This window comes from Ochotona curzoniae, unplaced genomic scaffold (assembly GCF_017591425.1).
Source record: "Ochotona curzoniae isolate NIBS_2020 unplaced genomic scaffold, NIBS_Ocur_1.0 scaffold_1852, whole genome shotgun sequence".
In the NCBI taxonomy this organism is placed as follows: Eukaryota; Metazoa; Chordata; class Mammalia; order Lagomorpha; family Ochotonidae; genus Ochotona; species Ochotona curzoniae.
In genome coordinates, this window is record NW_024467087.1 from 53,115,998 (window position 1) to 53,133,392 (window position 17,395).

The following is a 17,395-nucleotide window of genomic DNA, read 5'->3' on the forward strand; positions in this document are numbered from 1 at the left end:
GGATTTTCTTAAAAGATTGCTCTAGTGTACTAGTAAAGCCATCAAGACCTGCTTCTGTTGTTATTTTGTTTATTCATTCATTACTTTATTTACATGTTAAAATAGCTGAGTCACTGAATTGGGGATCTAGAATCATTATTAATATCATTATTTAGTTTGCTTCAGTGATTCTTCTAGGATTGTCACATTCTAAGACTTCCAGTTCATTGGAATGCTGTTCATAACGTATGACTTATTTGAAAGAGAAACAGAAAGGAATCTTCTGTGCACTTGTTCACTCCCCTAATACCCGAGATAGCCAGGACTGGGCTAGGCCGGAGCCAGGGGCTCAGAACACATTCTGGGTCCCTCATGTGGGTGACAGGAACCCAGTCACTCAGATCATCACCTGTTACCTGCCAGGGAGCATGTTACCAAGAACCTGGCACTGGAAGTGGAACATGGCACAGGCACTTTAATGTGAGGTACTGGCATCTCAAGCACAGCATCTTAACCGCTGTCTCAAATACCTCTCCATAGTAAACTGAAAGTACGCTGCTGCGAGAATGAAAAGGAAGGGCGGGAGGACCGGAATTCCCTATTATGTACATGAAATTTTACAGCTTTGAAACCTGTTCTCTATGTGAATAAAATACCCCTGCCATATCTACATAGATTTTGATTTTTACACTATTTGTACCTTATCTTTTCTTTGATCAGTATCGACACTGCCATGTTAATTTGATTAATCTTTATTGAGAACTCTGGACATTTTGAACCTACCTATTGTATTATCTATTTTCTCCTAGATTTTGTTTTCTTCTTTGAGGTTTGTTCTGTCCTCTTCCTGACTATGTGAAATCCATGTTTATCATATTAAATTTGTGCATTTATTCCTTCCTAATATGAGTCTCAAGTCTAGGAAAGTCCATGTGTGGCATTCGCTACATCCCACAAGCCGCATTCCACTCATTCGTTTTCACTTGATTCTATATTTTTTTAAAAAATGTTCATTGCAATTTCTTTTTAGCCCATATGTAGATATAGTGCTTTTGTATCTTAAAATATTTTAATCATTATTTTGTCTTATATTAGCTTTAGGTTCCTGAAGAAAAATTGTGAGGATTTACATGTTCATTAACTAACTATAGTTACATAACAGGCTTGTCTGTTATTTCAGATTTCTTTATGCACCATTGCATAGTAAGTTGCTGTATTCTCATATGCTAAAAGTGTGCATTCTCAAATTGTACAGGCTGGACTGGCTGTTTTTATATAATTATTGAGTTACTTATAGGATCTTTTATCAGTTTTTTTTTTTTGTCAGTTGAACATATACCTATACAAAGATACTGTGAGACAATTCCAGAGGCAACTTAGGAATGCATAATTCTTTCATCAACTTGTGAATTTACTTTATAAAATTCTCTAGTAACTCCTCTTAAAAATTACTGCTTTTCTAGGCTGTCTTGACATTGAACTATACCTAGATATTTTAGTTTATGTTTCCTCTATTATAACTTCTTCTGTCTTTACATCTCACCTTTTTGGTTTTCTTGTTTTGATTATTTATTTTGAAAGACACAGTTAGAGGACAGGCAGAGATCTTCCATACCCTGGTTCACTCCCCATATGGCTGCAAACAGCTAAAGCTGGGCCAGCTCAAAGCCAAAAGCCAGGAGCTTTGTCCAAATCCCTAATGTGAGCGTGAATGTAGGAGTCCAAGCGCTTGGACAATCTGCTACCCAGGAACATTAGTAGGGAGCTGGATCAGAAGTGGGGCAGCCAGAACTCTAATTGGCACTCATATGGGATGTCTATGTCACTGGCTTTAGTTGCTATGCTGCAAAGCTAATGATTTCTGCCTGGCCGGTTTTCTTTGTGATTCACTTCTCTTTGCTGCCCTCTTCTGGATGTAGTAAGTGGTTCACTCCATTTTTTCTCCACTCATGGAAGTTCATGTTACTGCTTCATCATTAACCTTGAGATTCTAATCTACGTACTTAATTTATATGAAAGTTAATTAAAACTGATTTCCTCCTAAAAAACAAAAAGGTTACAAAATATTTTTCAGTCATCCCATTCTCTCACATATTTAATTATCTCTTTATGTTACACCTTTTTATTGGCAAAATGACACATTTTGATTAACTAGTATAGTAATTACTTCTCTGGATCTATCTATGGGTTTACAAGACACATTGCTTGCCAAACTTTCATCTGGGTCAGACCCAGTTTCCTTTCTTGTCACAAACAGTTGATTTTCATCATTCATGGATACTGGTATTTGCAAATTCATCTATTTGATAAAATTTGCAAGCTGAAAATCAATACTTGTGACACTATCTCGATCATTGTAGTACAGTGCACAACCGTGGACAATTTTTAAGTCACCCAGTGTGCCTGCTTCCAGTTCACATTTACCAAGGCTATAATTGCTCTCTGCCTTATTATTTCAAGTCTTTCAGCATTAATAACTGCCTTTTTTGACCTTGAATGCCATTTTTCATGTTTACTTTTTTTTTTTTTTGGTGGCGGTGAGGATTTCACTATATAAACTAGCTCTCAAAGGGGCTGGTGTTATGGTGCAGCAAATTAAGCCACCACTTGTGATGCTGACATTTCTAATTGCAAAATCAGTTGAAGTTCTGGCTGCTCTTCTGATCCAGCACCCTAATGGGCCTAGAAAACCAACAGCAGATGGACCTAGGTACTAGGGTTGTGCCCACTCATGTGGGAGACCTGGGTGGAGTTCCTGCTTCTTGGCTTCAGCCTTGTCCAGCCCCAGTTATGGTGGCCATTTGGGGAATGAAATAGCCGGTGGAAGATCTTCTTCTTTCTGCCTTCCCTCTTAGCCTTGCAAAAAAATGTTAATCTTTAAAAAAAAAATCCATGTGTTACATAAATTTCTTTCAGGAATGAATTGGCCGTTAATTCAGTGTTAATATTCACCAAGTAAGATGGAATTCATAAGAAACATGCATAAACTGAAGCTTATGTATTGGCTCTTAAAAATGTTAACTGTAGCAGCCAATGCCATGGCTTAAGAGGTTAATCTCCCAACTGGAAATGCTGGCATCCCATATAGGCACCAGTTTCTGTCCTACCTGCTCTGCTTCCCATCCAGCTCCCTGCTTCTGGTCTGGAAAAGCAGAGGAAGATGTCCCAAGTCTTTGGGTCCCTGCACCCACGTGGTCAGACCTGCAAGAAGCTCCTGGCTCCTGACATTGAATCATCTCGGCTGTGGCCATTGCAGCCATTTGGGATGTGAACCAGCAGGTGGAAGATCTTTCTCTCTGTCTCCCCTTCTCTCTGTGAATTTGCCTTTCAAATCAAAATAAAGTAAGTCTTTAAAAAAACTAAGTGCAAGTTTATAGAAACATAACCATGTGTTTTCCTTAGAAACAGTGGTTTGGTAATTCGTTAATTTTATGTCAGTGACATAAAATTATGACTGCATCACATAATGTGAATACATTCTTCAAAACCTGTTTAGTGTTTTGTTTCAAAGTTGTGCTCACCCTGATTTTAGATTTTTTTAAAGTTATCTGAACATCCACTGTGGATTTTTTAAAAGTCATTTTTAAGTATTCATTTTTATTTATTTGAAAGGCAGCTTGACAGAGAAAAGAAGTTTATCTTCCATCCTCTGATTAATTTACTGAATGCCAACCTTGGCGGTGGGGCAAGCCAGGAGCCTGGAACCCAGTGATGGAGTCTTTTGCTGGCTCACAGCTGCCTCAGTAGGAAGCCAGATGAAAAGCAGAGTTGGAGGGGAGATTCACCTGCAGGCACTCCAGTATGGGATACATGCATCCCAAACAGTAGCTTTTGTGTTATAACACCTGCCTGTTAAAGTTCTTTTGGACTTTGATATTCAGAAGTTTACTGTGTTATAATTACTGGGCTTCTATTTGTATTCATCTTGGTTGGAATTTTTGGTGCTCTGAATCTAAATATTTATTACATCTATTATGGAAGACTCTTGTGCTTTCTCTGACTATAACAACATTTTTTATGTTGTTGTTTTATCTTTTATTCTCTCTTCCGTAACATTTATTTTTTAGTGTCACCTTAAAATCAGATCTGTATTCCAGTTTACTAATTTTCTTCTCAGGTGTATCTAATATTACTAATCTGTTCATCAAAACCTGCAGGACTCCTGAGATTACTGGATTAAAGATGTTGTCCGCTTCGAGACTAAAGCGATGTTTTATAAAGGACAGAGTTTTCCAGATCACTCATTTGAAACCCAAATCCGCATGAAAACATGCAAGTAGATTCTCAGAGAAATTTTACTTCTCCAGCTTTCAAGCAAAACGCATGAAGACAGTTAATTTTGATGCCTTATCTGCCTTTGCCAGCTGATAAGATTTTTTTCCTACCCTATGATACTATTGTAGGCTTAAGGGTTATACCTTTATTCAGAAAGCTCAGTTCCAACACTTAACCATATAGGCTTAGGGGCTTTAGCTTTGATTTTTGTCCCCTAAGATTTTCCCTTGATTTTTGCAAGCTAACTCGTGCATTTATAATAGGGACTTGTTCATTTCTCTAGTATTTCAATGTGTTTTTCCAAACCTCTAGTTCGCCATCCTTCTAGAAGTTTGTGTCTCTTTCTGATGAAATATTGAAAAGCATTATGATATTAAATTGACTTTTCTAATACAGATTTATTCATTTTAGGGACTAGAATTTTATACTATCATCAGTCTTTTGTTTTTAAACATGGATTTATTTATTTGAGAGGCATTGTTAGAGAGGAGAGGAGATGGAGCTCTCCATCCGCTGGTTCACTCCCCCGAGTGGCTGAAGGCCAGAGATGAGCCCTGCCGAAGCCAGAAACCTGGAACATGATCCAAGTTTCCCATGTGGATGCCAGCAGTCAGTGTCCATGGGCTGACTTTTGGTACTCCCCTAGGTGTGTAAGCAGGGAGCTGGAGTTTAGGTGCAGCAGCCAGGACTCCAAGTAGTACTCACGGATGGCAGCTTTCCAGGCTGCCGCTTTAACCTGCTCTGCCATACCCCTCAATCTTTTTTTTTTTTAAGATTTTTTTTTTAATAATTTGCAAAGCAGAGTTACAGAGAATAAGAAAAACAGAGAGGTCGTCTGTTTCCTGGTGCTCTTCTCAAATGGCCTCAATGGCTAGAGCTGAACCAATTCTAAGCCAGTGGCCCAGAGCTTCTTCCGGATGTCTCAGGTAGTTGCAGGGACCCAAGGACCTGGGCCATTGTCTGCTGCTTTCCCACGCCATTAGAAGGGAGCTGGATTAGAAGTGAAGCTGCCAGGATTCAAACCAGTACCCAAATGGGATTACTGCAGGCAGAGGTTTAACTTACACCACACTGCCTGCCTTAGCCCCAGCCCCTCAGTCTTAACTATTAAATAAGAGTTGGCTGTGGGCCCAGTGCAATAGCAGGTGGTTAAATTCTCACCTTATGCTTGCAATGAGAGAACCTCAACTGATTTTGAACTGTGGCAATGCAGCAAGGTGGAAGAATCCACCATGGGGGGAGGGTTGGGGGGAGGGGTAGAAGGAATCCCAGTGCCTAAAAAACTGTGTCACATAATGCAATGTAATAATAATAATAAAAAAATTCTCACCTTGCATGTCTAAGCTGCTCCACTTCCCATCCAGCTCCCTGCTTGTGGCCTGGGAAAGCAGTTGAGGACGGCCCAAAACCTTGGGACCGTGCACCCGCGTGGGAGACCTGGAATAAACTCCTAACTACTAGCTTAGGATCAGCTCATCTCCAGCAGTTGCAGCCATTTGGGGAGTAAACTATCGGACAAAAGACCTTTGTTTCTGTATCTCCTTCTCTTTGTAAATCTGCCTTTCTGATAAAAAGAAGTAAATCTTAAAAAAAAGAAAGCAGTTGAGGACAGCCCAAAGCCTTGGGACCCTGCACCCGCTTGGGAGACCTGGCTCCTGGTTTCGGATTGGCTCAGCTCCAGCCGTTGCGGCTGCTTGGGAAGTGAACCAGCGGATGGAAGATCTTCCTCTCTGTCTCTCCTCCTCTCTGTATATCCGCCTTTCCAATAAAAAAAAAAAAAATCTTAAAAAAAAGATCAACTTTATGAAACAAAAATGGCTGTAATACATATTCAGTAAGTAGTCCTAAGTATTTGCAGTTTGTGGCACATTTCTGGTTTAAGGAATGTTGAAAACATTCCTTTAAAATATGAAGACTATTCACTATATGAACTCATAAAATAGTGACTTTATAATTTTATCTTTTAAGTATAGTGACTTTTCCTGTAGGTACAATGTTTATATTTGAGAGATTACTTAGAAAATAGAAAGTTTATTTCTGTGTTATTAGTTTCATTGATGTCTATAATAATGTTTTTCAGCAATGAACAGTTTTTCCTCACTCATCCCAAGTGACTTGTAGCAGAGTCTGGATGTAGCAGAGCTTGGATGTTAGAACTGGGAGGAGGAGGATACTACTGACACCTAGTGGGCAAGGCCAGGAATGCTCCTAAAAATTCTAGAATTTGAGAAAAAGTTGTAAATATATCAAGAATGTATAACCTAAAACATTACATCACAGGATAACAAATTCATTCCTTTTATTCCATCATGCTAGTGAGAGAAGAATAATATAGCTTAATTTATTATTTTGCTTTTATCAATAAAGCAAATCATTTTATTTTTCTACAGGGATATAGTTAATCCAAAATTCAGTACATTAAGCTGTATTGTGTGGCACCTTGCAAAAAATGAACCCTCCATTTTTTTCTTGCAGATGTCTGTTAGAAGTACAGAAACAAGAGTTTTTAAGAAATAAATATTACCTTTTTCTGAAGGCCAGATATATAAAATTGTCCTAGCCACTGACATAATCTTGTGACACAGATGAGTTGGTTTTGAAATAATTCTTATTGCTCTATCATATTCTATGTATATAATTCATATTGGTGTTTGGGTCATGAGCATGAAAATATCATTTCATTACCCATTGGAATTTTATAAAAGTGAGTGCTTCACTTTTTGATTTTTTCCTTTGTATACTTTAAAATTTTTAACTTAAGATTTTTAGCTTTAAAATAATTTTATGTCTGAAAGAAAGTTTATAAAAATAATACAGTTCTTGTATGCCTTTCACCAGGCCTCCTCTAATGTTTATGTCTTAACACAACCATAGGATAATTATTAACAGAAAATCAGCACTAAATTACAATTCTTATTTGCAGTTCATCAGTATTTTCAACATAGACCATTTGTGTCCCAGGGTCCAAGTCAGGGTCACACATTGCATTTTGTTCCCGTGTCTTCCTGTTTATGACAACTATTCAGTTTAGCCTTGTTCTTCGTTAACCTGACAATTTCAAAAATTTGAGATGGAGAGAGAGAAAGCAAGAGGTAGAAAGAGCAGAGCATGCCTAGCTATTGGTTAACACCCCTGATGGCCTGTGTCTCCTGGACCTGTGCTGAGGCCAAAGTCAGGAGGGAGGAACAAAATTCAGGTCTCCCACATGAATGACAGGGACCCAACTGCTTGCTGCATCACCTGCTGAGTCCCATGATCTGAACTGGCAGGAAACTCATGAGGAGCTAGAAGCCAGAATCAAACTCAGGCACCTCAATATGGAAAGTGGTTATCTTACCCAGGTTCATTGCTATGCCAAATGCCTACCACTAATTTGACACTTCTGATAGAGTCTAATGGTGCATTATATCAAATATCTCTCAATTCAAAATTGTCTAATGCTTTTTATCTTGGGTAGATTGAAGTTACGGTTTTTTTTGACAGCACTATACATGATGCTGTACCCTTCTCAGTTCATCGTTTCAGAAGGTAAATGGCATTGAAATGTCTTGTTACTGATGATGTTAACGTTGGTTAAGGAAGTGTCTGACAGAGTACGCCACTGTAATTTTTCCCTTTATAATTAATAAGTATTGAATGTTCTGTGAATTTATTAGTACAAAACAAGTTATTAGAGACACAAATTCTAAACTTTTGTTATTAATTATTTTAAATAGTTTACTCTGATCTGTTAAGTTTTATAACTTTAACATCTTTGCAGATGGTTAAATTGGAAGAATTACTTTTTAAATAACCTTAACCTTTATGTTCAGAGCACTTATTTAACTTGAAGCTTGCTGTAAAAGAACTTGATAGGAATGCCAAGAAATGTGATAAAGAAGAAAAAGCTGAAAAGGCCAAAATTAAAAAGGTAAGCCATATTTAACATTTTTTTTTTTAACTCATGAAAGGATAGTTGAAACTGAGGTTTACATTGAGGAAAGTTTAATTACTGGTTTAGGCTTCTGTTTCTAATATCTCCTTAAGTAATTATCTAATACAGTTAATCATGGCTGTGCTTATTGTTTATTATTATGCTTATGTGTTTGCTGATAATTATCTAAGTATGTTCCATAAGATTGGCTTTGACTTTTCTGTGTTACCTACATCTAAAGATTGTCCTATGACTTACAGGTAGAACCAAGCTGAGAATTACAAAATTCATATGTTGAGATTGTTTAGCTTTATTGGTTAATTTTAGTGTCTACAATTTCTAAAGTTTTGGAGCTAAATCTTAGATAGCATTAGTGTACATTTTGATTTGTATATTTTCTGAGAGAATTCACAGGAATCAGCATATACTTGTAGTTATGACATTTTATTCCAAATCACAATAAAAAGATACAAAGTAGAATCAGAAGGAGAAGGTACATGGAAGATACCCGGAGGATTCAAACTCAAACTTCCTGGAGTTCTATCAAAGTCACCTAGGACCAGTTTAATTTCTGTAACTAATGATGAAAACATGTATGAATCATTGTCTACCAGGGAACCGCTCCTGGGCCTAGGAGGCCAGAATTTTTAGCCATAGTCACACAGGTACTTCATGGTCAATACATATCAAAAATTCTAGATCCCCAAAAGACAATCAGGAGTTTGTCATAGATCACCATTGTTTGTCAAGTTTAGGCACAATGAGTGAGCTAATCTTTTCAGTTCTGAGATCCAGTCCCAAATTGAAGTTTCTATATGCCACTTAAGTGCCAAATTTAAAATTAGGCCTCTCTTAAGATGGTAGTCTAGGACCACTGCATTAAATACTTTCTGCACATGTGCAATTTATGGACCTATTTTAAGGTATTATCTTATCAGATATCCATGTTTAGTAGTAGCATATATCCAATCTTTAAATTAAGTCATTTTGATTATTTTGTCTATACTTGTAAAAACTCAAAGAGAACTTTTAGAAAAAGAAATGAAAATGCTTAGGCTAGATTAGGGGATAAAGTAAATTTGGCATGGATGTCTTGGGATTATGCTTTTCTAAAACAAAAAAAAAGGTGTTCAAATATTACAAGGAAAAATGATAAAAAGATTCTTAGCCTGATATAATTGCATATTCAGGAGTTTGGCGATCACAACAGTGATTTCAAGGTATCAAATCTAAGCAAACATAGAAATATTAAAATATATAAAAGGGCAGTTGTTGTGGCAGAGCAAGTTAAGCCAGGACTTGTGGTTCATGTGTCAATAATAGAGTGCTAGTCCTAGTCCTAGCCACCTTATTTCTGATTGAGCTTCCTACTAATGCATCCTGGGAGACAGCATATGACTACTCAAGTGTTTGAGCCCCTGTTCCTTACATGGGAGACCTGGAAGTGTGGCATCCTTCAGCCTCATCCACCCCTAGCTGTTGCAAATATACTGGGAGTGACATAGCAGATGGAAGGTTTGTCTTTCTTTTTCTCTAGCTTTCCAGTAGATACAAAATAAAAATAAAAATAGCCATTTTAAAGTGCAAGCTATTCTACCGTATAAATCCCTAGTTAGTATTTTATTTATGGAGTTGGCAAGGAGCATTGCTTCCTGAACATAGGTCTGCTACATTATGAGTCTATTCTTCCTGCTACATGTTTCTTCTTCACAATCTGCTTTTCAGTTTTTCTTTATTCTTTCTTTTTAAAATAATCTTGAGTTTATTTAAAAGGTGGAGAGAATACAGATACATATAGAGTGTGTTCGTGGGTGGAGTGGGTCAGGAGGGGAAAGGTGGGAGAGAAGGAAATATTTTTGCATTCCATTTTGTGTCCACAGGAAACGTGAGCTCACCTGTCCGCATGGCCAGTGTTCGTAAGATTTTGGGAAAGGGAAGTAGTTGCATGGTACCACACCAGGTCTCCAGTGAGAGGAAGTAGGTCTTGGCGGAAGGTTCATTTGATTAATACGTAGGTGGATGGAATTTATAAAGAACTGTGAAAGTGTTTTTTTCCTGTTCGTGACCCTAAGCTTGTTACCTACCTGTCCCATTTCATTCTTTCCTCAGATCTCCCATTCTTAATGTAAGGGTTACTGAAGGGTGCAGATTCATCACATCTTCTTTAGCTACTTCCTGCTGCTCAGAGGTGTAGCACTTGCCTATCCCAGATTCAGAACTCTTTTTGTCTCATCTAATGGACCCCTCTCATGAGCCAGAGAGCTTAAGTGCCAATTGCCATGCCCCCCACATCTTCATCATTGCTCTGAGATGTTCTTGACTTCTTTGCAAAGAAATCAGCAATGCAGGTGATATAATCATGTCACATAGGCTCCAAGGCCAGATCACACCACCACAGGTTCTGGTCCCTGAGTTCATCCTCACATGTCTGTGGCCAACATGAGATGAAAGGGTGGACCTCTTGCCAACACCAGAAGCCATTAGTGATCCCCCTCCCCACTCCTCTTTTTTTTAGATTTATTTTTATTGCAAAGTCAGATATACAGAGAGGAGGAGAGACAGAGAGGAAGATCTTCCATCTGATGATTCACTCCTCAAGTGACTGCAACAGCCGGTGCTGCGCCGATCTGGAGCCAGGCGCCAGGAACTTCCTCCAGGTCTCCCACACGGGTGCAGGGTCCTGAGGCTTTGGCCATCCTCAACTGCTTTCCCAGGCCACAAACAGGGAGCTGGATGGGAAATGGAGCTGCCGGCATTAGAACCGGCACCCATATGGGATCCCACCGCATTCAAGGCGAGGACTTTAGCCACCGGGCTATTGCACTGGACCCGAGCCCCCAGCTCTTTTAGCAGGTGCAGCAACCTGGCCCAAAGAAGCCTCTCTGCCTGCCCTGACTGGCCCACTCCCAGCCCCACTCGTGCACCATTGGATGCAATAGCCTGGCCCAAGAGGAATCATGGCACTGGCCATCTAAACCCTTCTTCTAGCCCACTTCTAACTCCAGCAATCTCACATATCTGCAGGTGCAGCAGCCTGGCTGCTGCCGAGGGAGGCCTGTGGCACTGGTTATCCAGATCCCCCACCTGCCCCACCCCCAACTTCAACTGTCATACGCACTGGCAGGTACAGTGACCTGGCCGGGTGAAGTCTGTGGCTGCAGCTCTTCCTACATCAAAAGCCCTCAGTAAGAAACTAGCACGATGGCATAGTAGGCTAATCCTCTACCTGCAGCATTAGTATCCCATGTTTGTGCCTGTTTGTGTCCTTGCTGCTCCACATCCCATCCAGCTCCCAGCTTGTGGCTTGGGAAAGCAGTAGAGAATGGCCCAAAGCCTTGGGACCCTGCACCCATGTGGGAGACTCAGCTTCAGATCAGCTTGACCCTGGCCATTGCAGTCGTTGAACTGGTGGATGGGAGTTCTCTCCCTCGCTGTCACTTCCTCTCTTTCAATAATTCATGTGAAATAAATAAATCTTAAAAAAATAGGCAATCATGCTGGCACATTGGTGTAGTTAACATAGAATTGGCATTAGCTGAGTTCAGAGGCATGAACCGAGGCAGTTAGTTGGGGTGCTTTGTGTTTTTTTCTTTCTACTTCCCTTAAGATTTTTTACTTCTCACACTCCTTTAATGTCTATTTTCCCATCTATTCAAACTCATGGCCTGCAGCATCTCCTTTTTTGTTTTTTCAATATATTTTTAAAGTAGTTGTGGTTTGCTGTGGTACCCAGCCAGGAACCATTGCACTGGTGGGCCTGCAGGGAGCCTGGAGGATGACACTGGTGGGGGCATGCGGGGTCATGGGGCTCACATCCAGGCAGGCGGAGCAAGCTTGGGGATTTCCCGATGTGCTTAGTCACGAGCTGGGTAGGAGAGGAGAGAGGAGAGCCCAAGATTAGTATGCTGTCCTGGTGTGCTGGTGGACTGGGTTTGGGGAACTTTGAATATGCCTGGATCTTGGGTCTGCAGAGGGGAAAGATCCTAGGTCAGCACACGTACCAGGAGCTTGGGACCCTAGTAGGCTGGCAGAGCTCCAGGCCAGCATACAACCCCATTGGAAGACTGGGCTTAGGAAGGCTGGGCTGGGGAACCCATGTCCTCCTGGGCGCAGGGATTGTGGATTGATCAGGGAAGTTGGTAAAGAGATGGGTGCGACATAGGAAGTTCCTGGCTCCTGGCTTCGGACTGGCATAGCATCAGCCGTTGCGCTCACTTGGGGAGTGAATCATCGGACGGAAGATCTTCCTCTCTGTCTCTCCTCCTCTCTGTATTTCTGACTTTCCAATAAATAAATAAATCTTAAAAGAGAGAGAGAGATGGGTGTGAGGGAGGACGCTGAGGGAGTGTGTTGCAGATGAGGAATAACTTCTGAGGGACTACCATCGACAAGGCCACTGTACTTGCAGGTAAGGGAGGGGACTGAGGCCGAGCGGTTTGGAAGGAGGAAGCTAGAAGACCTTTATTGATTGATTAGAGTGATGCACCAGCCCACTTGGGAGACCTGAGCTGCACTAGTTAGTATGGATTGCTGTCGACTACCACCCACTAATGCACACCATAGCTAGATTGGGGGCCTACCTGGCAGGGCTAGATTACAGTACTCCACAGTGAGAGCTGGAACAGGAGACAGGTAATGTTAGGTTGAGCCATGACACTAACCAGCTCAGGAGAGAACCAAGTCTGGGGGCAGATTCTGTGGGAGATATGTGGACCCACCGTTATGGAACTTCAATTTTCACTGGTTTGATTAAGAGCTAAGATGGTAACAGGCTGAGCTAAGCATGACCAAGGAGCTCCCCCTCCCTACTTCATGACATTTATGAGTACTGTGATTGGAAACAAGCTGGCTGGTAGAGTCTGCAGCACCTGCAGGCACACCCAAGAATAGTGTGTTGGGCTGGCCGGGTGGCAACATTCACTAGCTCATAAAAGGCCAGGGCAGAGTGGATAGACTATGCCGTAAAGGCCTAGCACCTGCTGGCACTTGTGAAATCTGGGTCTGGGAGTAGGCCTGGTGGGGGAGCTTAGGAAACTCCACTGGTGGGCTGTAGCTCCAGGTGATGAGCACATGATTCAGGCCTGGCTGTTGGTCAGGCCAGACAAGGTAGCCCCACTCATCATCAAGTGTGTGGTTGCGTTCTGGAGGGTGGGTGGACTGGGTGGGGCTGAGCTAACCTTACCCAGTGGCATGTGCAGGATTCAGGCCTACCAGTTTGCATGATCCGGGGATAGAAATGGACTGGGCAGGGCTAAGCTGTAGCACCCTCCAGCAAAAGTTGGGACTGGGGATGGACCAGGTCAGGACTGCATTTGATGGCAAAGGCCAAGATGAGGGATGGGCTATGCTGAGCTGGGTCAGAGCAACCACTGGCATGCTCAAGATCTTTGGTTGGGAACAGGCCTGTATGCGGAGGTAAGAGGACTCCTTGGTTGGGTGGTGCTTCCTAACGGTGAGTGCAAGAGTCAGAATGGAGATGGTCTGGTCTGGACAGGGCTATGGTGTCACTTGGCATTGTGGGCACTGGGTCTACAGTCTGTCACACTGAGCTAGACTCCAGCACCCACTGGTGCTTGTGAGAGTCACGGTGGGTGTTAGGATGGGCTAGGCTAGATCTTGGCTCCTGCTGAACCACGCCAGAGCTGTGTATGAGCATGAACCAGGTGCAGCTGGGATATAGCACCCAACAGTAAGAGCCAGAATGGGTGTGGGCTGGTTGGACAGGGCCAGTGTTCCTGCCAGCACATGAGGTGGACTGTCAGTCTGGACCAAGGACCCACTGGTGTGTGCGAGGTCTGACACTGCGAGGAGACATGATAGAGGAGCTTGGGGAACTCCTTTGTTGGGACGCAGCCCATTCAGGCGAGTGTAAGAACCAAGGCTGGGATCAGACCTGACTAGGCCAGGTTATAGTAACCATCGGTAGGCTTGTGGATAAGTTCTTGGGTGTGGGCCAGGCTGAACAATTTTGATAACAATTGGCAAATCTGAGAACCAGGATGGGGTGCAGGACAGGCTGGATCAGGTCAAGCACCAGTCAGTTCACATTAAGGCAAAGATCGGAGACTGGCTTGTTTGGGCTAGACTGCAGCACCTACCAGCATGAGATGGAATAGGAGGCAGACCAGGATTGACCAGGCCACAGCACCTGCTGGCAAATTGAAGTGGGCCATTCCAGACTGGACCACAATACCCACCAGCACAAGTGAGACCTTTGGAGTTGAGAACCTGGTAGGGGGACTGTGAGAGGCTCTCCTGCGGGGCCACTGCTCCCACTGGCAAGTGTGAAAACTGGAATTGGGGGCAGACCAGGCCCAATAGGGCTGTAATACCTGTTGGCCTGCGTGTGAATTGGGTTAGGATAAGAACCAGGCTGGGCTAAGTGACTGTATCCACTGGCGCATGCGTGAGCCAGATTAAGTGCCAGCTGGTTGGACTTTGCTGCAGCATCAGCTGGCAAGTGCTTGGACTGGGGACTAATCCTGTCAAGCTAGACTGCAGAAACACCTGGAGAGTGCAAGGTCTGGGACTGGGAGTGTGTCTTGTAGAGAAACTGTGGGCTCCTCTCTGATGGATTGTGGCTCCCACTGGTGAGCATGAAAACCAGGACTGGGGGAGGGCCTGGCTAAACAGGCAGTAGAACCCACCTCCATGAATTTGGCTGGATTGTGGGGTTGGTTGGGTTGAGCTAGGCTTCAGCACCCATTCGTATGTATGAGAACTGAATGGGATGTGGGACAGACTTGGCTAGTCTGCTGCACTTACTGGCAAACACAGGAACCAGGCTGGAGGCAAGCCTAGCAGGGGTTATTGGGGTTTCTCCGTCTAGGCTGCAGTTCCCACTGGTGTATATGATGGCTGAGTTGTGGTGGGCAGGATTAGGCTGGGCCACAGCATCCATTGATTTGCATGAGATGGGGCTGTAGACAGAACCGATGCAGCAATTCCAACTACCAGTGTGTGCATAGGTTGATGTGGGTGATGGACTGAACCAGACTCTGTACTGGAAAACATACAAAAGAGTGAGGACTGGGAACACCTCAGATGAGGTTTTTTGAGGATCCCTCCAAGTGAACCACTAGACTCAGAACTCCAACCATGAGGATGATTGTATGATTTGTGGTCTGACTGTGGAGGACCACTGGACCTCTTCAGTGGCTAGCCAGAACAGTGGATGGCATGCCTAGATGCACAAGGAGGATATGGCAGCACATGGGGCCTGCAGATGACATCTGGTACTATAGCAGAGGAAGGAGGGCAGAACTTTTAAAACAGTTCATAAGAATACAACAAACAGAGCCTGGAGTAATAGCCTAGTGGGCTAAATCCTCATATTGTATGACTAAGATCCCATATGGGTGAAGGTGTGTGTCCCAGCTGCTCCAGTTCCCATGCAGCTCCCTGCTTGTGGCTTGGGGAAGCAGTAGAGAACTGCCCAAATACTTGGGCCCTGCACCCACATGGGAGACCCAAAGAAGGTCCTGACTCTTGGTTTCAGATCAACTCAGCTCCAGCTGTTGTGGCAGCTTGGGGAGTAAACCAGCACATGGAAGATATTTCTCTTTGTATCTCTCTGTCTGTATATCTACCTTTCCAGTAAAAATAAACAATAAATTGTTAAAAGAATACAACAGTTTATTAAAACTTAATGAAACTATATCAAGTGGTTCACAATAAAATCTTTTTTAAAAGATTTATTTTTATTATTTATTTATTGGAAAGGCGGATATACAGAGAGGAGAGACAGAGAGGAAGATCTTCCATCCGATGATTCACTCCCCAAGTGAGCGCAACGGGCCGATGCTATGCCGATCCGAAGCCAGGAGCCTCTTCCGGGTCTCCCACGCAGGTGCAGGGTCCCAAAGCTTTGGGCCATCCTCGACTGCCTTCCCGGGCCACAGGCAGGGAGCTGGAAGGGAAGCGGGGCTGCCGGGATTAGAACTGGCGCCCATATGGGTTCCCGGGCGTGCAAGGTGAGGACCTTTAACCACTTGCGCCACCGCGCCGGGCCCAATAAAATCTTTTTTTTTAAGATTTATTTTAGTTTTATTGGAAAGTCAGATATACAGAGAGGAGGAGAGACAGAGAGAAATGTTTCTGTCTGATGATTCACTACTGTCCAAGTGAGGGCAACGGCTGATGCTACGCCGATCTGAAGCCAGGAGCGAGGAGCTCTTCAAGGTTTCCTACATGGGTGCAGAGTCCCAAGGCTTTGGGCCGTCCTTGACTACTTTTCCCAGGCCACAAGCAGGGAGCTGGATGCAAAGTGGAGCTGCCGGAATTAGAACTGGTGCCCATATGGGATCCTGGTACGTTCAAGGTGAGGACCTTAGCTGCTAGGCCACGCCGCCAGGCCCACGATAAAATCTTTTAAGCAGAAAACACTCTCAGCTTTAGGTTTTAATTACATTGCTTTTAAAATGTAAGTATATAGTGATGGCATAATAGAGATTATCATTTCCAGATGTGAAGACACAATGCAGTATGCATCCCTACTTCCAAATCAAAGTAGACTCCCAATGAAATTGTTGGACATATCTAGACAATGGGATGCTGGACTATGTGCCATTGTCTGTACCAACAATGTCAGGGCACACTTAAATAACAGACTGATGGAATTGTATTACAAAGGACTATACTATTGTAATAATATGAGTAAAACCACTTGGGGGTGGGAATTTGGGGGAGGGTGGGGAAATCCTAGGCCCTATGGAATTGTACCATAAAATTTAGAATTTTAAAAAGGAAAATTGAGAAGAAAAATAAAATGTAAGTTATAATAAAACAATATTATTTATTAGATTTGGAAATGTCAAAATATTTGCTAATATGCATCATTATCAAAGATATAAAGAAAGACACTTAAACTTCATTGATGCGAATGAAAATCAGTAGAACTGAGGGCAATTTGGTAGTATCTGTCAAAATTCCAAATTCATATGCTCTTTGAGGCAGTCATTCTGCTTTGATCTGAGATGTAAATGAAACAGGAAGGAATAGAAATAATCAGTGTGATGGTGTTATGACATGGGCTGTGTTTGAAGTGATGAAGTTGTTAGGACAGAGCCTTCATGCACATACATGAGATGTGGGAGGGATGCCCCAAAGAGCTGCCTTTCTCCTTCTAGCATGTGACGACACAGAAGGGACCATATGTGAGCCAGAAAGTAGGCTGGCAACAGACAGTGACTGTCAGCACCTCCCCAGCCTGCAGTTCTGTGAGGAATG

At 42.6% G+C, this 17,395-nt stretch overlaps 1 protein-coding gene across 1 annotated transcript in view; it reads left to right on the forward strand.

Moving 5' to 3' along the window:
• The first annotated feature begins 7,745 nt into the window (after positions 1 to 7,745).
• Positions 7,746 to 17,395, forward strand: part of LOC121169137 (charged multivesicular body protein 1b-2-like) — a 34,042-nt gene continuing 24,392 nt past the window's right edge. The window contains exons 1-2 of the mRNA XM_040999593.1: positions 7,746 to 7,782; positions 8,067 to 8,164. Of these exons, the coding sequence (XP_040855527.1) occupies positions 7,746 to 7,782; positions 8,067 to 8,164 (135 nt within the window). The remainder of the gene's footprint in view (positions 7,783 to 8,066; positions 8,165 to 17,395) is intronic.